The sequence below is a fragment of the Grammomys surdaster genome, unplaced genomic scaffold, assembly GCF_004785775.1.
Source record: "Grammomys surdaster isolate TR1022 unplaced genomic scaffold, NIH_TR_1.0 272, whole genome shotgun sequence".
NCBI lineage: Eukaryota > Metazoa > Chordata > Mammalia > Rodentia > Muridae > Grammomys > Grammomys surdaster.
The window spans coordinates 169622-192246 of NW_021604713.1; the positions used below are offsets into that span (position 1 = coordinate 169622).

Sequence of the window (22625 nt, forward strand, 5' to 3'; positions counted from 1 at the left end):
TTCACTAAACCATCTAAGTCTCTTAAAAAAACCCCTGCTGCCCATTTAGGAAACCCCACAGAAAACCTCTCATCCCTGTGGTTATCTTCACCCTCATCTTGTAAGTGGCTAAGTAAGCTTATTAACTCTGAGGCTAGAAGAGAATCTGTTAGATTCAGAACATGATTTCCTAATGGCTCTAGATTGCTTATGGGTCTCAGTTTCTGATGAGGCTGCCTGGAGCATTGAAATGAGGGCTTATTAATAAAAAAATTAACATAGACAATGTTATAATTCCCCCTTCCCATCTTATCCACAGGCCATTTCCCCCTCTCAATATGTAGCTGTCTAGCCAAGGCAAACCTTAATATAAAATAGGATGTTAAAAAAGAATGCCCCTCCTCCAAATCTCAAGAATAGTGTGTTCCTCAAACATGGGTAGGGGTACAGCCTGGAGAGACCACTAACCTGGTTTAATCAGTGTTGAAGCAGGTTCAACACAGCTGAGCTCATAAACACCAAAAGATAGGCAGGTTAAAGAACATTCCCAGTCTCATCTGGACCAAAAAGCCTCATCTCTGGAGTCAGGTTCCTGCTTGGCAGCTGTCATTCTGGTCTGTCCCACATTACTCAGACAAGGAAAATCGGGCTGAGGAAAGCTCCCTGACCACTCAAGCCAGGCCTCTTGAGTTGCTGGCCCTGGTATGTGGAGATCCGTCCTTCCCACTCACTAAGCAGTTAACGGTGTCATGGCTACTTCTGGCCACAGGTTCCATCTGCAGCCACCCTACCCGTGCCTGCTCCAATATAACGCTGCCATTCAGGGTAGAGTTTGGAGCCTGCTTAGCAGGCAACAAGTTCATAGGTGGCAAGTGCCCAATTTGTTCATCTGACCTATTTTTAGGGATTTCTTAATTGCTAGGTACACACTACAGATGGATCCCCTGACATTTGAGTGGTTTGCTTCAGCAAACATGGGCCTGCTCCCCTCTTTTCTCCTCTTTACCCTTCCTCTTCCTGCTCCTCCCTCCTCTCCTCTCTCTTGCTATAGTATGGCAGAGAGTGAACCACAGTTAGGGAGCTAACTCTTTAATAGCCACCAGGGACAGGTTTCTAGACACCACAGCGGGACTTCTGTGCTCCCACCCACTTCTGACTGTTGATTAAAGGTACTAACAGAAACTGACTGAACGTCATGCAATTACATTTAAGCATAATTAGATGGTGATAAATCCATTAAAACAGGCAGCATTACAGACAGCAGCATTACAGACAGCAGCTTAGTTTTATGGGCTTGCATTGCCAAATTCAAGGGGAAAAATGGCCTCTGGTATCCAACTAATTGGACAGTGTTTCATCTCTGAGGTAACTGTGGCAATCACGGAACACATTCCCATGACTTAATTAAAAGTGAAAACTCCAGAGCAGAAGGCACATGGCTTGTAAGTAGACAGCAAACCCACCAATGGTCCTGAGGAGCATACGGGAATCCCTCTGAAAGTGGTTCTCAGCAGTGGACTTCTCTAGAGCTCACACTTGGGCACCGTGTTTAGAATCCACTGGGTCACTGGCAGATGTGTGTGTGTGTGTGTGTGTGTGTGTGTGTGTGTGTGTGTGTGTTGGGGAGGGGGTGGCCCAGGTCTTTTGGTAAAAAAGTTCAGCTGATTGAGTGAGAGGGAATGGTAGGGGATAGAACCAGCCTGTGCCTGTCCTTGGCAGGGACATTAGTCATCCTGTCTTTTAAGAGACAGATTTTTCTCTGTGGGCTTTATTTAGGTTTCTTGGGCATTATTAGGTGTTGCTCTGTATAGGAATAGGCATGTGCTTAAGGTCTATTCTGGCCCCAACAACCAGAATGGTACTGGTTTAAAATTTATCATCAGCTCTGAGGGAAGGCCTTCATGGAGGGCCCTGTTCTACAGAGTGTAGAGGAGGAAATGGACTTAGGGAGCTGAGGGAATGTCTCTAAAGTTACATCCCTGAGAAATGATGGGGTCGGGATTTGAACTCTGGCAACCCTGATGCTGTCATCACTCCCACAGCCTAGACCTTCAACCCTGCTAGCAAGCCTCCCATCTCAGGCCATCTTCAGCTGTCACCTGTATCCTCTGTCCTGATGCATCTTTGTGCAGACCTCACAAACACATAGTAACACAGTATATCCAGCAGAACACAATAGACGTGGCCCTACAGTTTGGTGGTGGTGGTGGGAACAGGCACTGATAACAATGATTCCCCTCTACACTCCGCCCCTCTATCTGAACACCCAGGAGTGAAGGACTATCAGTGACACTGTACCTACAAGCTCAAGGCTGGACTTTCTAAGAAAGTGGCCGTGGTCCTCCAGCGCGGTGCTCAGAGCTTTGCTCCCTCACTGGTACCCACTGAGCTCTGTCTCATCCACACTGGCTCCCATCTTTATTACCACTGAAGCCTAGACAGCCTCAATGAATCACCCAGCTATTCATTCTAGAGTGCCAACTGGGCCCTGCACACTGCAAAGGTGACTAAGAACATAGACTTACTGCCCTCTCAGTTTGGAAGAGGAGGGGAGAGGAGAAGAAGGAAGAAGGAGGAGGAAGGAGGGAAGAAGGGAGGGAGGGAGGGAGGGAGAGAGGGAGAAGGAGAGGGAGAGGGAGAGGGAGAGGGAGAGGGAGAGGGAGAGGGAGAGAGAGAGAGAGAGAGAGAGAGAGAGAGAGAGAGAGAGAGAGAATAATCGCACAAGGAATATAAAAGTCATTGTGTTAAGCCTTGAGAGCAAGGGAGGAGTCTGTGTAAGAATTTGTGGCAAAGAGGTTTAGTGTGCTGTGGAGCCTAAACCTTGATCTCAGGCAATGCTCACACTAAAAACAACTCAATGAAAGCTCCATGACCAAGAGTGTGACTCTGAGACCACCGGCGAGAACAGGGGTGGTATGTGGCTAGAGATTAAGAAAATATTGGTCACCTCTCTTACATGTCCCCAGCCTAAGCCAGGAATTTGTCAATGCGTGTCCTCCCAGTCTTCCCTGTCCCTTGCAGAATACGGCTGTGCTAAGGATACATGGGGCATTTGCTAGGAAGGGGTGTGCAGAAGGGAGGCATGAACACTGCACACTTTTTTCCCTATGGCAAAGGGCCAACTCTTCATCAGCCTCAAACACTCACTACCAGGGTCGGCTAGAGCTTGTATTCACCAGGGAGGCTTCTTGTAATTCCCTCCTTGTCATTAAAAGCATCATGACTGCCACCTCTACTACACCTGTAGGCTCGCCCTACAGGGCACACATGCATGGCAACTTGTGTCAGATGTCAGAGACTGCTCTGGGATACGTACTGTGAGCTCCTGAATCTGTACCTTTCTCAGAGGCTCAGGTGGGAACCTCAAAGCTCTCATGTGGGGCTGGAGGACAGGTTGGGGAGGAGTTCTGTTGAACCTAAAGAGTTCCAATGATTCCCTCCTCGAAGGTAGGGGTGTTTTGAACTTCTGCCAACTCTTGTTCTACATAGATGGCAATGGCAGTAAATGGGAAGGGCAGTGGCTGCAGCTTGTGGCTGGAACGGACACATCCACATCTGAATTCTCCAGTGACATCTGTGTTCTTTCCCTAGAATCTGGTTATTTAAATTCCACATCCCGAGAAATAAGAATCACACATAGTGCTTTCTTTGAGGCTAGTCACAGATAGGCACAGTGAAACCATGGCAGATGAACTTATTCAAGGCCAGAGAGGAGTTTTAGCTTTGATCAACTGCACCGAGTTTCAGAGAGGACACAGATAGACAGAAACTGCTGTCTATCCTACCAACATGAGGTCTCTCTAGCATATTGTATTCCACACAGCCTCCTCCTGTTTACCACATGTCAACTGCGACACTAGGCTCAGGGGAAAGGACGTTTATGAGCCTTTAAGGAACTGTCAGAGATAGTAGAATCTTGACTGAGAGGCCTCACTTAATATTCTGCCTTCTATGGGGAAAAGGTCAGCCAGTGCCATCCTGTCCTGGCTGCCCAGTTAGAATGCAAGCCCTTTAGAAGCAATTGTCAACTATGGTGTCCAACCCTCCACTTGCTTGCTGCAGAGGCTTCAGCCTGGAGCCCACGTGGTACTCAATAGATTGATGACATGTCGTAGAATTCTATGTACCTCAGAGTACTTGGAAAATAAACCCATCAGACAAATTTATTGACTGGCCACTAAATCCCTTGCCCCAGTGATAGAAACTTGAAGGCAGCCGATTTGAAATGAATTGGTTCTTTAAAAAAAAAAATTATCAGCGAGAAAACAGAAGTCATTACTGCTTAGAATAAATAACCCAGGGGTGCCCTCTAAGCACAGAGGTGAATGCCCATGGTATCAGGCTGGAGGATCTGAGTTGACTGTGCACATTTTATATCTGGTGCCACTTACTAGTATGCTGCAGGAATCCCCATCCCGCTCGGCCTGAATCTCCACACTTCCAAGGTGCAAGATAGAAGCAATTATCTTAAAGATGCTTATTTGATGGGACTCTCGCACTCCTGAAGGGGAAAAAATAACATGAATGACACTCGGCATCTGTGCTATGATAGAAAGGACTTTTTACCCTTTTCAAGGACTTTAAAAATTGTTTGATTTTCCTTCCTGGATTAGGGTTAATGACTCCTAAAACTAGCCAAGCCAAGTAATTACCACTCAAAGTAGCATCTCAACATCAAAGGGGCAACTGGATTGAAGGGGAAATATCCTCACTGATTGTCTGGATCACACCAGATGGGTCACGTTGTGATTTGAGCATCTCTAAGGGCACAGAGGGGCAGTGGTAGGATTGACTCATTTTGGACTTCATTTCAACCAGAGACTTTATGGATGCTTTTATGAGCTTAATAAGGATGGCCATTTATCTGTAGTTGTTTTTTTCCCCCAAACCTAATATCCGGCAAACATCTGTGGCACAGACACACGGCCAACAGGGGAAAAGCAAGGAGAACCTTCCACCACACCCCTGGGATTACTGTTCTAGGCACTGGCTGGCCAGCTGGCTTATGGTTGGTGCCAGCTGAGAGTAGCTGTTCGTCTTCTATGCATGCCCCAACACCGACAGAAATGCACACAGCCCAGAAACACTATGGAAACAGACTTGATAGTCAACTTTGCTATTTGCCTGTAATTTAGATTTAGCTGAAGGCATTAGTTCTTTCTATGTTTCTAAAGATCTCAAACTTATTAGCAAAGCTAACAGATGATGAATGTTAGAAAAGTTGCTTTCCATCGAGGAAATGGCAGTTCCCCAGATTCCTCCTCAGTCGCATCTACTTATCCTTTACTTGAGCTACAGCTGCCAGCACACTTGCATATAAATGGGAGGCAAAGCCAGAGCTTGCTAGGATCAAAAGTTACCCCAGGTAACCCCCAAAGTGGGCAGCCCAAGCATGAGCTCAGCGAGCCCTCTGTTAATCAGCAGGGGCCCTCAAAAAGCCATGTTGTACTACAGGAAGCAGAAACCAAACACTCCATGAAAAGCAACTACAAAGAGTAAGTGACCCAACATGACAGTCAAGAGCCCATGGTTCTGAGGAGAACCATGAAGAGAAAATGGAAAGACTACAGCAGCCAGAGAAGTAGGGTGCCTGCTCTCAGACACGACAGGGAGGCTGCACTGTGAATCTCAGCCATGAGGTAGCCTAAAGGAGACCTGCACAGTGACCACAGTAGCTGGCATGCCAGTGAGGATGGGCTATGTCACCAGGTCCTGTGCTTAGATGACTGGCTACAGGTAGCCTATAGTTGCTAAGGGAGGGGAGATCAGTGTCTTCAGAGAGGAGCTCCCTGATCCGTTACCTAATCCCAGTGGTCAGTCTCAACAATGTGCATACAAGCAACATTGGATGGTCTGAATACACACACACACACACACACACACACACACACACACACATATATCACATATATAACAAAAATAATTAAATAAGAGACCATAAATTTGAAAATGAGTGTTGTAGGGGGGGCACAGGATGGGCTCCTGGGGAACAGAAAGAGTAGAAATGATGTAAATACAGTAGTGATTTAAGAAATTCTCAAGAAATTAAACATTTTTTAAATCACCAAGTAAACCTAAGGAATAAAAGAAGGGCCAACAGCCCATGGCCACAACGCAGCGGGTGTTTGTAGAACTCATAATAATAGCCACGCCCACTCGGTTTATCTGAAGCTCTCCGCAGGCTACGCAGCAGAGATGAGCAGAAGCAGCAGAAACTAATAAACTCTTTACTATCCTGTATCTTATACAAGATGATGTATTTACAACCTTGGTAACTAAGAAAGAGGACATTTATTAAAGAGCAGTGAAGAAAAGTCTTACTAAAAGAATTCCATAGATGTGTTCTACTTTGAGAACTACAGTATTTATCTCAGAGCCTGGGAGGTATCTGCCCCCACCCCCATCAGCTCCTGCCCAGTGCTCACAGCAGCCCAGAACAGGGCAGGTGCATCTCCTGTTGGAAGGCTCGGCAGGACACATCCTGCTCTCCATCAGGCATCCTCCTAAGTCTCTGACCGTGGAGAGCAATAGGGTGTGTGATGCTGGGGGAAGAGAGACTTGCAGACATCAAAATATTCTCTATGTCCTCCCCTTCCTCAGTGAGCTGCTCTGTGCTGACTCGCAGGGCATCAGGGTTCTGAACAGAGGTCCCCTCAGCGATGCAAAGGCAGCAGAAAGGTGGTCCCCATCCTGGTTCTGGTCCCTCCTAGGCATCACCAGTTACCTGGGAGCCAAACTTTTTTGCTAAGCATATATTAGGCTTATGGCTCCACCACACCTAGTGTAAGCACAGGGTGCTGGTCCTTACCCTTGAGCACACTTCCCCCTCCTCCTGGACAGGTCTGAAGTTCACCTACAACTCTGGTTGGTTCCTCTAGCCATCAGTCCTTTCGATGTTGGGCCCCTTCCGCTAGCCATAGCAGTGCTTCCTTTGTCTCTGTGACCTCTGCCCTCAGTCCACTTCAGCCTTTTCCACAGCTAATCACTTCCTACTGCTCTGGTTATCACGGTACTCTCTTCATGCTGGAATAACCTGAGTGTTTTCTGCTCCTGATAATTCACAGGTGCAAACGATGATTTCTACTCATGCCTCAGCTACGCAGGGACATGACCGTAGCACACAAGCCCTTTAGCTCCTCCCCTTAGAGATGAGGGTGTGTTCAGTTTGTTCACATTTAATTTGGACACTGACAGAACTTGGCTTAAACCACAGATCTGAACAGATGCTGTTCTGAGCAACCTGGCAGAGAAGCCAGAGGCTTTATCTCTGTCCCAGAAGGGGTGGGGAAGATGTAGTGGCCATCTGAGTCACTTTCTGAGGTTCAGACTGCCTTATGCTTCCCTTTCCCTGGCTATAGACCCCAGGATTGACCGTTTTACCTTCCCAATCAAGAAAGATTTACCTTTCATTTCATGAACCTGGGGGTGCTTCCCCCCCAAAACAGGCTGGGGTTAGGGACAATTCTCCCCAGTTCTACTGAGCCTCTCTGCTACTGATAGTCACAGAGAAAGAACTCCCTGCTTTGAGGATTGCAACGCTCATGCTAGCACACCAGGATTACATGTCCACAGGGCTCTGGACCCTGGGGTCTGCTTCAGCTCAGATCCCGTGGCTAGTGCACAGGTGGTCTGGCTCAGTGAGAGGATCTTCATGGGGTACATACTGCCTCTGAACTCAGTCCACAGTACACAAAGACATGGCTTCACTGGGCTTTTCTCTGTGTGTTTCAACAGCTGAGCAAGTGATAGGATAATCTGCAGTACCTGGCTTAAAAGTGTATTTCTAAGAAGGTTCCAAATTCTGAACTTTAGGCCTGTGGACTGAGAGAGATGAGGGTGTAAGGAGAAACTCATCAAGGCTCAGAGGACTTAGCAGGGAAGCCAGCAAGACCTCACCTTGCTCTCCCCCACCCCTGCCCATGGTACAAGCTACTCTCATTCAGAAGTTCCTTACCAAGGAGTGTAAGGGCTTGTCTAGTCTTCTCAAAGTCCTCTGCATCATCCACACCCTCGATGGCTGTGTTTCCTCCGTGGGCTGTATAGAAAAAGTCCTCTGCACACGCTGTGGGAGGCGGGAAGAAAGGCGTGAGACATTAGAGAGAGCTCCATTCCTCATCGCCCACAGTTCACCTAGGATGTCTCCTCTAGCTCATGCTAGCTTACACCAAATTCTATTGTGGGCCTGATGCAGAATCCTGCAGAATACTCTTTGTCTACAATGGGAAATGCAAGAGAAAAGCAAATCAAAAGAAACTTGTATTATACTCAAAGTGTGTGCATCTAAGATTGGCGTGGGGAGCAGGCATGGTGAACATACGGTAGGCTAACAGGGTCACAGAAGTCCAGTCTACCATCGTTCAATTCAGATTTGACTTTTCAAAGGGCTGCACATCAATGAAAATGTACACGCAGAGTCACATTCTAGAATCTCCTACAGCTAGCCTTAGGAGATCCTCACCTGGCAGTCTAACGAGAGGCAGCGGAGGGCGTCAGTGACTTGGTTTTGTCTATTTTACAAGGTCCTCCCACACAGGAGCTACTCAGATGTAAGGATGAGGAAGGGCTATCCTTATGTGCTCCCTCACCTCTGGGGTTCCCTCTCCCTCAGCCATGCCTCTGACAGCCTTGACAGCTAGTGAGAAAGGAGAGTCAGCGAGGTGCTTTACAAGGGAGAGACGAGCTTAGCAGAGGGCAAATATGCAGTGAGCACACACAAGCACACAATGTTTAAAAAATATCTTTGGGGCATAGAAAATGTGAGGACAGCCAGCTAGTAGCTCTGAGTGTATGGAGCTTGGTTTCTACGGGATGCCAAGACTGGACATGTGCTATTCTCCTCTTTCTCTGAAACCTCCCCACTGAATTCTTTTCCCGAGACCTGGACATGCAGATTGAATACATATCAGGTAACCACACTCCATAGCAACTGCAAGCCTTTCAACATCATGCCCTTTGATTTATCTCCCAAGAACATCTATGGTCCATTTCCTTTCTCCCTGCTGACTACCATTGCTGTGGTCTGACCTTCAGCAAGTGTTGTCTAGGGGAATGTTGCAAAAGATTCTAAACCTGTCTTTGTATTTTGCTCACATTCTTCAAACCCAGCCTGCAATGCTGGTAACTTCAGCCACATCCCTCTGCTGCACGAAGCCCTTCAACAGTCTCAAGGCCCTCAAGGCAAAGGCTCAAGTCCAAGGCCTTTGTGACATGACCACTCCCACTCTTCCAGATCCTCATTCCTTTTCTGTCTCTGTGATCTACACAGTCACCTCACAGCCACGCCTCAGGCTTTCCCTTTGTCATGCTGTCAACAACCCCTATGTACCTTTCCTTTCCCATCTCTACCTACATCCTGGTACTCTGATGTAACATCGATGTTCCAGGCCACAGCGAATTTAGCCAATAATTCTGGAAATTGCTATGGGTCTGAGCTAAACACAGTCAGGCCCAGCTGGAAAGTATCAGAGGTCAGCACTGAAGTTCACCTTGACAATACAGCCACAACTATCATAGGCTAGACCAATACTTGAACAGGAATAGAGGAGAAGGCATAGGCTATCCACTGTGTGCTAAGAGAGGTTTCCTGGAGGTAATCCACACTTAACGTACTTGGATGAGTAGAGGCTGAGATTCTTGAACTGGAAGAGAAAGGAATGGACCCATTCAGAGTTTCAACAGAGGTAAAATTTATGACATATGCTCAAAACATTTTCAGCACTTTCATAGCTAATTACTCCATGAACTGAGCGTGCAGAGCAAGAATAGATCCCAAAGGTTAATAAAGCTGCTCTTCTTACACTGACCTTTCAAAGCAGCTTACCTTCTGCGTTCCCCACTGCTACCTAAGATGCCTTACTACATGCACCCACTTCTCAGCATGTAAACTGAGGCTTACCACAGATGACCAGAATGGGAAGCCCACTACTGGAGCATTCCACTGAAGAGATGATTGATCTTTAGCATCCCATGACTTTGATTTTTTTTTTAAATACTCATTACTGAATGTCAGCCAAGACAGCAGAGTCACTGGAGACTAAAGGGGGACATCTGGCTTCCACATTGGAGGAAAGTCATTTACAGCATCTTCAAAAGATTCTTCACTGTCACCAGCCAGGGCCCCACTGCCTGCTGTTCTGAGTCTGACAGACACCCCTACCTCTCCTGCTCTGCATTTCCAAAGTCTGAGGCTGAGGCTCCTTGCTGCAGATGCCACCTGGCAAAGCATCTGACTGCCATCAACAAGGGCATCTCTGTCCCCTCTGCATCTACTTGCCCCAGTCACTAGTTATCACACAACAGACCCTGTTATTAAGAGACAGGCAAGCAGCACAGAGTTAGTCCTCCCCTGTGCCTGGCTGGCTGCAGCTCAGTTCTCCTCCAGTCAGGTCCATGAAGCCAGCACTCTCCTTCCTACCCACGACATCTTCTCTCATCATGCAGCTGTGACTCTCTTCCCTGCCCCCTCCCTCCCTCCCTCTAAGAATTTCTAAGTACATGTGTACACTACAACACCTACTAACTGGTTCACCAGACAGACACCAGCCCCAGCAGTCAACAGATCACAGAGAGGCCATTATTCTATGATGAGAACACCAAACATCAAGGTCAATGTCTCAGAACTTGGACCTTACCTAGGGCAAAAGGTTGTACTCTGACTTGTGCAAGGCCACAGTAACTCTTATAAAACTGGATCAATGGGGCTGGAGAGATGGCTCAGTGGTTAAGAGCACTGACTACTCTTCCAGAGGTCCTGAGTTCAATTCCCAGCAACCACATGGTGGCTCACAACCATCTGTAATGGGATCCAATGCCCTTCATGGGTGTGTCTGAAGACAGCTACAGTATACTCATATAAATAAAATAAAGAGATTTTTTTTAACACAACCATGAGGGTGAATGGAAAGGGATGGGAACTTGACCAGGACTTATTCCAGAACAAAGTTTCCACAGGAGTTTGTGAATTTCCCATGATTGTAGGGGGAGGAGCTGATACTAAAAATCTGGTTTCCTAATTGGTTCTTGATTTAGTCAATAGAGTAGATGAGAGTCAGTTGCTGGGCAAAAGGGAAAAGGTGGGATTTCCGGGTCCCAGGAGGAAAGGAAGGGGCACAGGGAAAGGGGAGGCTTTTGGCAGGTTTATGAACAGGAGGCACGTTATAACCATGTAAGATCTTGGGTGGCTGGAAACTGTGGCCTTTGCCACTGGTGGTTGACTAAAATAGGTTAGCTGATAAGAGCCCAGCAATTGTGTGATCTGGCTAGTTTTAAAATGATAAAGCTGTTTAGTGTTTTTCTTCCTTGGAGGTAGGTGGGCAGGAGAGCAACCGGGGTGATAGCTTGGTGAAGCTAGCCAAGAGGGACAGTGGAGTGCGGATAGCAGCTTCCAGATTTCCCAGTTTGGGGATTGGTTGGGGTTCGATTCTGGGCTAAGCCAGATGGAGCAAAAGGAACTGGGAGAGGTCAGATCAAGGGCCTTGGCACCAGGCAAAGGACCACTTTACACATACAGAACAATGGAATGGAGGAAGAACATGGGTTACAACACACCCACGTCCTCTGTCTTCCAACAAATGTACAAGTTATGCCAGGGCACCAGACTTGCAGAGATTTTTGTATAATGTGTTTTAGATTACGGACAAGGATTACAGTGTCTAGAGAGTCACTGGAGCTTCAGGCTAGTCCTTCATTTATTTGACTTTCCCAGCTATTTATCAGGGTTATCAAGGAAACCAGAATCCAGGCTTCAGGGCTCACAGCCAACCCACCCACAGGCCACAGGGAGCCTTGCAGGAGCTTTTCATAGGCTCTTCAGTTCACTCCAAGGTGCTCTCCGAGATGTAAGAAATTGATTGAATTGGGTAATTTTCAAGGGCTCTGGCAGGGCAGACGCTCAGAGAGTCTGTACCTTGCACAAATGGAAAATAAGGAAAAGACATTCTAAACCTCATACAACTCATGTAAATGAAAAACTTAGACAACTTTTTTATTAAAGTTCAGGACAAGGTGGCCAGCCAGATAGATCTTGTCAATATTTGATTCTCCATAAAACAACCTTTAGAAAAACAGCTCCTGCAGGCTGACTATGAAAACCCTGACCCCTGGGTTCCAAGTAAACTGACTTTTCTTAGGGGAGACTTTGCCTGAGACTGTGTTTCTCACAACATACTACTTCCCACTGAATACTGTAATTGACAGGATAAGCTGTGGCAGAACCCACAGCTGGGTCATACACAATTGCATCAACATGGCCTGAATCATGTGATATATAAAAAATACTAGAGGAAGTTATCCGGAAGGAAGCAAATCCTGCAACCATTTATGCTTTGAACAAGAGTTGCCTCCAAAGGCAACTAAATATATATTTAGTTACTAGGGAGTGCAGTATTTTAAAAGATTAGAAGGATTAGGTAGTGTGGCCTTATTGGAGGGAGTATGTCACTGGGGTTTGGCTTTGAGGTTCCAAAATCCCATGATAAAATGATGAGCATTGTATAAATCTCGAGATCCTCTGAAAGTTACCAATTTCTCATGATGCAGACAGAAGAAACATTTTTTCATAAAGAAAAATCTGTGCATGTGTTATATTATATACATACATACTTGTGCAGGTGTGTGTGCATCCACAGAGGCCAGAGTCACATGGGATGACTTCTTCATTTCTTCTCTCCCCTATTGACACAGAGCCTCTTACTGAGCCTGAGCCTCTATTCAAGCTAGGCAGACTGAGTGGCTGTGAACTTCAGGAATTCACTTCTCCATTACCCAGTGCCAGCATTCCTGACATGTGTTCACACACATGGCTTTCTGGGTATTCAAACGCAGGTCCTTATGCTTGTGGGGCAAGCTCATGAATGACAGAATCGTTAGCCCTGCGGCACGTCTTTTAAATAGGTGACACCTGCACTGCTCTGCAAATACACTTCCATCCCTCCAGCTCACTCCTTGTATGAAGCCTGGAAATAGTTAACCCTGCAGCATCACTAACCTGCAGTAAGGCTCTGATGGGACTAAGGTGCAGGACCACAGTAAGGGCATAGCTGAGACAAGAATCTACAACCGAGGGCTCTGGGCAGAGCTGCTATTTGCCTGCTGTGGCAGCCGTCCTAGCAGAGGACCCTGTGTACCAGGATGACTTACTTAGAGCGAGTTCTTTAAATTCAGGAAGGCTGGCAGCAGCACAGAGCTGGTAAAAGATATGGTAGTTCCTCTCATCATCCGCCTGGAGAGGAAAAGAAGATCAGTTTTAGGCCGTGGTTCCCAGGATCGTCTCCTTGGCCATTCTGGTCCCAGGTGTTCCATCCAGGTGGCACGAGCCACCTCCCTCAGCTGTTTCCTCCATGCCTCAGACACTTGCAATTTCAACTGACATATTTTCCATTTCCTGTGACAGGGTCTTTTCTTCTCCCATGAGGGCATTTACCTCTTAGCTTTTGTGGAGGCAGACATTTCCTTTCCTTTCTACATTAAACACCAAAGCCATGCCACAAATGGTGGGTCAGTTAGCAAACATTATCACCCTTGCTGCTTGACTGATGCTCTTCAGATCTTTATTTCCCTGTTGGAAGCTCCCTTTCTTCTCTGGGACTTGCAACTAAATAAAGTTAAGCTTGCCCACTGTGCTGGGCCAGGCAGTCGGGAAGGTCCCTGGAGATTTTCAGTGGATGCTCATGACTAGAATGATCTTAGATTAGCTGGGAGGGGAATTGAGGAGGTGCACAGAGAGTTAGGAGGTAGAACAGGTAGAAACAGTAGGTAGAAACAGTCACAGAAGAAGAAAGTTAAAGTCATGATGGAATGCAGGCAGCTTGACGATCCACCCAACAGAGCTTCAAGGTCCTCTGCCTAGTGAAGGAAGAATGCAGGGCCGTCCAACCAACCTGTGAGGGAAGGGGAGCTAGTCTGAAAGGTCATGGAATATTTGTTACTCATTAACAGGAAGACATCACTAAGGAACCACTCAGGAGACTCTGGGGTTCCCGTGGACAGCTGAACGCTGTGGGCAGGGAAGCCACTGTGCACAAGGAAAAGTGGAGCTGTCACCACTGAATCAGGCTACTTCAGTTCAGTGATGAGAGGGCAAAGCTGATGCAGGAGAATGGTGGTTGAGGTTGCCAGTAGCGCTGACCATCACCAGAAGAAGGAAGGAAGGGCTGAGGCAGAGGCCAGGGATAGCTGAGCAGGAGGAAGGGGAGGGTCGGCAGAGACCAACCAAGGACCATGATGGGGAAAAAGTGAGTGGTGTTTATACACACTGCTTCCTAAGAAAGAAAACCAAATGTGTGTGTGTGTGTGCATGTATATGTGTGTGTGATGTGTACATGCACATATGTGTGTATGTATGAGTATTTCAGCATATCTATCTATCTATCTATCTATCTATCTATCTATCCATCCACATATTTTTGACCCACCAAACAAGCATGTTCCCTGGAAGCTGCTTCTGGCATTCTCAGATGGTAAGACTGTAAAGCCAGCTGCCCTTTCTTTAGCCCTGGATCTAGTGCCAGGCAAAGCAATACTGTGTAAAAGATTCATGGAGACCTAAGGCTTAGTCTACATGAATATTTACTCTGAAAGAGAAGAAAGAGAATAAGAACATTGATTCCAGGCTAAAAAGACGGGCTTCTCTGTGAGCACAGGGAGTGGATGGGACAATAATGGAGGTGAAGTACGAATAACCAAGTCCTGTCACTCACCTGAAAGACCACCCTGGACTTCTCCAGCAAGTAGGTCCTCATGTTAGCCCCAATGATGTGGTACTTTTTATCAAAGCCAATCTCAATGTACTTCCCAAATCGGCTGCTATTGTCGTTGCGAGTGGTCTTGGCATTCCCAATGGCCTGGATAAACAGACAATAGAAGTGTAAAAAGTGAGGGCAAGCTCTGGGAGACAGCTCAGTGAGTAATGTGCACAGGCATCTCCCACCCACCTCAGCGGCTCACGGGCTTCTTGACTTCAAGACTGCAGGCCTGTGGCAGCATGGAATCCCTTCTTTCCTCCCATATACACCCACTTCTGCTATTGTGAGGACAAAGGGCTGAGTGGGAAGTTCTGCTTGGTTTACTTAAAATGAAACTAAAGCAAACTCTGATTTTCAGACCCTTTTACAATTATTGGCCATGCTTAAGAGCCAGTTGTTGAGCAGAAGACTACTTAAAGCCAGGTAAGGGATATTCTAACACAACGTTCCTCTCTTCCTCTTCTCCTTTCTGTCTTGAATACACGTGACAACTAACCTAGTCACTCTGGGCCCAGAGAGTTGGAGACCCTGGCTCCAATGTTGTGGAGCCACCAAATCAGTGCTTGTGTCCACAGTTCTGAGAGAGAGTGCTGCTCTCTCTTCCTAACCTACTCCCATCCCTCATGCAACCAAGCAGCCAAATGTCCACCTGTCAACACACACTGGTGAATGGCACTTCCTGGAAAGGCCACCAAATGACACAACCATCCACTAGGATCAGGAAGTCACCCACACTAGGGGTTATTTCCTACATACCAAGGCCACAGATTCAACAGTACAAATATTTTTATTTTTGAGACAAGGTCTCTATGTAGCCCCAACTGGCTTGGAATTTGCTATATAGGCCAGGCTGGCTTCCAATTTACAGCAATCCTCCTGAGTTCTAGAATTAAAGGTGTGTGTTATCACAACTAGCCCATAATACTCTTTAAAAATCAGTCATTCAATAACTGGTCTCATATGATGGTTCAGTTTCTATAAGTCACACAACTAACACACCAATAAAGGATTTTTCTTATTTTAATCTCTTATTCATTCACATTTTTTTTTAGGTAGTGAAAACACTTGGAAAATTCCACTGTAACATTTTAGTGGTCTAGAAAATATAAAGTGTCAAGAAGTCGAAAGAAAGATCCAAACCCATCCTCTAGTTCAGGCCAGCCTAGTCCAATCAAAGGTCCAAGTTTTTCTATCTGCTAGTTTCAAATCCCAGTTGGCCTCTGATGGAGCTGAAAGCTTATCTCTACTGCTTTCCAGACCTGAGAGTGACTTCTAACATGCTCACACTTCATGAGGACAACTGTCACTGCTCCTGCCCTGGAGACGAGCAGAGCAAAGTGAAGCCAATTCCTCGCTCTCTGCTGGGGAAGTGGTTCTGCCAGCACTGGTCTACCCATGCACATCTCCAGTGTTTGCAAAGTGATGTCCTATGGCAGAGCACCTTTGATCTCTGTCTTACTGCATGGACCTGGCCCACATCACCACCGTCTCTGTCCTAGATAATGCCTACTATCTGTCTATACATTTCCTATGCCTAACCTTGCATCTTGCAGTCAATATTCCTCTTGACTAACTGAACAATCCATGAAAATTGTGAACCTGATTATATTCTTGGTGTAAATGCTTCCGTAGCTTCTACCCTCATTTAGTTTAGAACCTCAGCATGGCCACGGACTCGGTAGCAGTAGCCCACCACCCTTGCTGGTCATTACTTAGTACTTGGTCCCCGGTTCTAAAAACCAGAACATTTCTTTTTGATTCAACAGCCCTGTTAGCTCTCCACAGTCACACAAGACTCACCTACACTCTTCCCTTTGTTGGGACTCTCTTCCCACAGCTCCCCATGCCTACCAGCCCTTCTTGTTCAATTCCAACCCTGAAGGCAGGCAGGTTCTTGTCTGACCCCACAGGCCAGAAGAAATCTCCTACCATGCATCTTTCTGGGCCCTGCACACACTGCATTCCTCCAGGAAAGGATGGGTGTATAGTTACGTTGGTGGGCTTCTAAGGTACCACTTAGGTGACACTTAAGCTCCACAGGATAATGGCAGACTATCATACTTCAGTAAGGCAGCTCTGTTTTGAAGAGGGAAAAGCTGAGTGTACTCTATAATGTTGGCAAAAGTTAGCCTTGCCCAGGTCTCCAACACTGGCTGGTTTATTGTGTCAGTTAAATTGGACAAGAACTCTGAGAGACGACCATCACTTTCCATCTACTTACAGGGATACAGGTTTGTGAAGGTCAAATGATTTACCCAAGGTCATACAGCTAAGAAGCAGTCAAGATTTAAATTCAGGCACGCCTGGGTTCTCAAGTCTAGATTCAGACTATACGGAATGACAGTCCTTTGTGCTGTCCCCCAGGACCCCACCACTTACACCCGAAAAGAAGCTGCCTGATGTGAGGGCAACTTCCACAGTTTTAAGGACCGAGCCAAATCAGACATAAAACTAGAAACAGTACCATCCGTCCAATGAAGCCTTCCCTTAGCTCAGAAGGCAGGGTGGAGGACAGACTGCAGAAGCTCCAATCCTCACTCTACCCTCTCAAGAAAGAGGTGAAGGTATCCTTCAGAAACAAACTACACTAAAAACAGCAAACAATCAACTCTGGACCTAAGCTCCCATGTAGCTGCACCTGATGGGCTCTCTGCTTCCCATGGGCTTCAAAGGAAAGAACCCTGCAGCCACATGGCTCTCCTAGCATGTCAGCGCGGCCACACACTCAAGTAAAGTCTCTCTTTGTAGGTTTCCCACTAGAGAATACAAGAGTGGCAACTGAGTATGCCCATCATCATCTTAGAACTCCTGTGGATTAACAGACCCGGGCATGACTGGTGGCTTCCACGCAGAGCACCAGGGAGACGCTCTGGCCCTCCTGGTGATATGCTGTAGTAGGCCCAGGGGCTAGCCTGTTACAGGGCTGTTAAAGCTACAGCAACATACTCATTTCTACATTTCACCACTCTTAAAACACTCAGACAGCTGAATATGCTAAACACGAGTTAGCAATCAGCAGAAGCCAGTCTGTGGAAGACTATACAACACAATCTACTGTCACTGTTGTCAACACATGAACTTCACGTTCCAATGTACATTTTCAACTTTTGAGAAGTTCAAATGTCTTATTTGGTAAAAACAGATACTACATCCATTGCCACAGGCCAGATGTAGTGGTGATTCATATCTTAAATCTCAGCACATGGGAGACAGAGGCAGGAGGATCTCTGTAAGTTCAAGGTCAGCCTGGTCTACATAGCAAGTTCCAGGCCAGTCAGAGCTACAGAATGGTACCTTGACACAAACAAACAAATAATCAGATAGACAGAAAACCATGGCATGTTCTTTGCTGTTTATGCATACAGAAATGTGAAATTCGAAGACACTTTCCCATGTAAATTGTATAGTAGTAAACAGGAATAGGACGAGTCACTTTAACAATGGGATACGCAACAGAGAAGCAGACAGGAGTTGTACAGAAGCACAGGAGAGGGAGCACGTAGCCTGCAGCAGAATGGCAAAGGCTGGAAAAGAGAAAATGGCAGGGAATCCCACAGAGAGCAGAATCCTCCCAGTGGAGAAAACCCAGTGTGGACAAAGGGCAGCAGAGTCTAAGACAGACAATGTGGGAGCGGCTAAATGTGAGGCTGCATAAGAGAGCAAGGATGTAGAGCATGTAGGAACCAGATTCTTGTCCGAATTGGTTTAACAACTGCAGCCATTTTTAAAACAACTATGAAGACAAAATCCTAAGACTCACACCTTTGGTCTTTTATCGTTTTTTTGTTCACTATAGCTCCAATCTTTCTCCTTTCAATAGGGGAAGTATCTGTGGCACTTGGGGCTATCTGTCTGCTTTCATGATCCCATAGCCTGGTCTTGAGCTCTGGTCCCTGCCTCCACCCTGGTCTCCTGATTAGCAATGTCCTCCTAATCAATGTAGATTTAGGAACAAATCCCTCCTAGGATGCTCACAAGCTGTTAAGAAAAATGGAGTCAGAGCGCACTAGCACTCCCAACAAATCAGACCAATCTGCCCCAGCCAATCCCAGCCCAGCCTCCAGTCTGTAAAATTCAACAGCTGCCACTCAGCTTAGCCTACTGGTACTTCTGCATGCTCAGACTGTGTCCAGTTCTCTGTCTCCCTGGGGAGTGTCTGCAGAGGAAGCTAGGAGACATGCCACAGTAACTGACTGCTTGTGGGTGAGCCGGGGACTCTTCCCAGGGACTGGGCAGAACAGCCAGTAATCAGCTGCTCCTTACCGAGGCACTGGAGGGGCCACAAGCTGACTTTATGACACACAGGAAGACTAAATGTTTGAAAAGTTGTGCTCAACTTTGGTAGAGCAAAGGTTTCTTGTTTTCTGTTGGTAACACCTGATTCTCAGCCAGGGTTCCTCCTAATTCTGCTGCCTCCTCTCCACAACCAAATTTAAGCTTTTCCCCAAAGATAGCACTAACAGCTAACAATTGAAGGGAGGGGTCCTGAGCACTTAAGCTGATGGTTTCCAAAGCAGCAAGGTGCACAAGGCAGAGTTAATGTCTGGGGCCCAAACAACGGTATTTATGTACACAATCATGAGTTCATAGTTCATAGCTGCACTCCTCATTCAGGCCTGAGCAGTTACTTAAGCACACCTCGGTCTTCTGAGGGGCTGCATATTTCTCTTACGTTTCTAGCATGCCAAAGCATCCTTCTCACAGAGCTCAGCAGCCTACTCAGGCTGTAACGAACAGTGCATACTTTCAATTATTAGTAACCACCGTAACTTAAAAGAATTCCCAGGACAAGGACTTAAATTGATAACTTCCGTATCAATGTCCAATAGGAAGAGTATCCACACTAGGCAAAAGCCAGAAACAACCACATACCCAGCAGGAGAGAAATGGCTAAACAAATCATGGTGAATTTATGCAATGAGATATACAGCCATAAAAAAGAACGAAGTATTGATAAATGCTAAAATATAGATGAACCTTGACAACATCATGCCAAATACAGTTAACCAGATACACACACGCCAGTATGATATGGTGCCCTTCACGTGAAGTCCCCAGAGGAGTAAGAGTCAAAGACAAGAGGTTGAAATCAGTTTGCCGAGGGCCCGGGAAGGGAAAGAGTAACTGTTCAACGGGAACAGGGCTTCTACTGGGGTAACGGGAAAATTCTGGCAACAGGTGGTAGTTGTAGATTCACAAACAATGAGTGTATTTCATGCTTCTGAATCATATACCTAAAGTGGAATGTTTCACCATGCATATTTCACCCAATAAAAATTTTGAAAATGGAGGCTGGAGAGATGGCTCAGTGGTTAAGAGCACTGACTACTCTTCCAGAGGTCCTGAATTCAATTTCCAGCAACCACATGGTGGCTCACAACCATCTGTAATGGGATCTGATGCCTTCTTCTGGTGTCTCTGAAGAGAGTGACAGTGTCCTCATATACATAATGAATAATTCTTAAAAATTTTTGAAAATGCTCTTTTTGTCTTATTTAGTAACATGGTGTCTTGCCTGTGCTGAACTCCAAGTGTGACTAACGTTTACTTTGATCAGTCACCAAACATCAAAGAGAGGATTCTCTGCTTTGCCAAGAATAACTACTTTATCTTTAGAACAAGGTCCACGTCTCTGAAATCTGCCTGAAAGATAAACTGAGCACTTAGAGTCAATCGATGGAGAAAGCCAGTCAGGTTTAGAGAATATACAGTGTGATCTATAAAGCTCTGGCCTAGCTGCTTTAACACAGGCACACATGTGGTACCAAGGCCACAGGGCCCATGGATTTCTTCTGTACTGGGGCCTCAGGCAGGGCCCAACTTCAGAATTCTTAGACCATATAGCTTAAACTGGATACCAGCTAAGTGTTGGACAATAGAGTTTACTATGGAAAGTCTGTTACTAATGCATGTTGTGGGTAGTAAGTTCACCCAAACTTAACATCATGGAGATGAGACGTAAGCTCCAATACCTACGAAGACACTAGAGGCAATGCATCAGGATGTGGAGTGTCAGCTGCATCAGGATGTGGAGTGGCATCTGGCTACAGAACCACAGGGATTCTGTCATTGTTCACACTATCAGAGGTCCCTCCTCATCTGTTATAAAGGTGGATGGTTCTGCAACGGTGTATCTGGATCAGCAACACCACTTATCACATTGGTGCTGATGGGAGATGCAGAGTACTAGTCTCTTTTCTAGACCTTCTGAATCAGAAATTCCAGATGAGTAGTCCAATGAGCTAAGCTTTACTGAGCCTCTCAGACAGTAATCAATTTCTCTCTCTCTTCTTCTTCTTTTTTCTTTTCTTTTTAGTTTTGAGACAAGGTTTTCTCTCTATGTACTCCTGGCTGGCCTCAAATTCTGAACTCTGTGAGGTCAAACTCACAGAGTTCAAGGCCAGCCTTAATTCCTTCACCCTCCTGCCTCTGTCACCCAAGTGCTGGGATAAAGGCATACACCACTGGGCCCAACCAATTCCAAAGCACTGTGTAAATGAAAGTTCTCCTTGCAGCTTTTATTCTCTTGGTAAAAGCACCTTCAAAGGTAATGACCATGCTCTAATTTACATCAGAATAATGAAGCTAGCTTTTGAATTCTTAGAGAACAAGCGGTCTCTTGTCACTCAGCAGGAAGGAAAGTTTTCCTGGGAAAGCAATTTTGAAGAAATTTTGCTTAAATAATTGAAAACTGCCTTGCCCAGAGACTCTGAATTTACCCCTGCACTGGGCAAAAGGGAGGGACAGAGGGACACAAAGGAGGTCATGGAAGGTCCAGGAGCTGTGTTGGTCCACAGCGATGGAAGAAAGATCCATGGCTGCAGTGACTTGTCCATGTTGATGGGGTTAGGACATGCAGCAAAACCAGATCTTATCTCACTGGGCCGTTTCTGTTTCCTCTCCAGCCAAACTCCATTCAGCTTTATCAAGGATTCTTTTCATAACAGGCAGATAAACGTTGACTTTCCAACACCCTTCTTGTATAGATTATTAAAATCAGACGGCAGCTGTAAAACCCTATGAGGTCTTCATTTGATGTTCTGAACAGGTAAAGTTCACCGCGAGCGTTCCTAGGAAGCATGTCCCTTAAAATGTTACAAACAAGTCCCAACTTTCAAAGAAAATAAAATGGCAGAATTACTTATCTGAAGACTCACAAACTAGAGGAAGAACCACTGCTCTTCTGAAAAGGGCAGCTTCAATAATAACACTAAAAACCCAACACCCAGACACACTGTACCCAATAGCTCTCCATATTTAAGGGAGTTAAGTCCATATTAGTGGCAGAGAGGAAGGAAGATAAAATGGGGTGGAGTTTGCCCTTACCACAGGGCATCTGTGCCAAGCGGCTATGGGTCTCAGAGTCAGGGTGCACATCAGTCTAGCCAGGGAGACGCTGTTAGCAGTACAGCTCTTTCCCCGCAACAATGAAGTTATCTGTGTTAACAGCATACCCAGAAAAAAAAAATATGAATCTGCTTTTCTATAAAACTTGATTAAAAACATTTCCAACTATATAGTCACTTGCACAGTTATCAAAATGCACACACACTTCCCTTGGCATCTAAAGTGCCTTCAGGCTTCTGCGGCTTGTCTGTTGGACATAACCATTTCCATGAGGGCTGTTCACACTCTTGTCAGCATCAGCTTTTCCCTTCCCCCTCTCTGCACCCTTCTCTCCCTTTTTTTTCCCCAGAGTCTTTTTAGGCTTGGGCTCCAGGTATCAGGATGTTAGTTCAGCAGACAACCCTGCAAATCTTCTCTGTGGCTTGTCAACACCTTCACTTCCTCTCCCTTAGTGCTTCATCTCACCCTTCTGTAGGTGTCAGGCTGGTGTTGGTAAGATTAACACACAGAAGGCAGAGGCACAAATGTGCATGACTTTTGCCTTGTTCTCTTCATAAT

At 46.2% G+C, this 22625-nt stretch overlaps 1 protein-coding gene across 1 annotated transcript in view; it reads right to left on the reverse strand.

The window, feature by feature from the left end:
* Nucleotides 1-22625, reverse strand: part of Myo5b (myosin VB) — a 302464-nt gene that overhangs the window by 116954 nt on the left and 162885 nt on the right. Inside the window, exons 6-9 of the mRNA XM_028776757.1 lie at nt 14676-14819; nt 13117-13198; nt 7934-8041; nt 4371-4480 (exon numbers count right to left, since the gene is read on the reverse strand). Of these exons, the coding sequence (XP_028632590.1) occupies nt 4371-4480; nt 7934-8041; nt 13117-13198; nt 14676-14819 (444 nt within the window). The remainder of the gene's footprint in view (nt 1-4370; nt 4481-7933; nt 8042-13116; nt 13199-14675; nt 14820-22625) is intronic.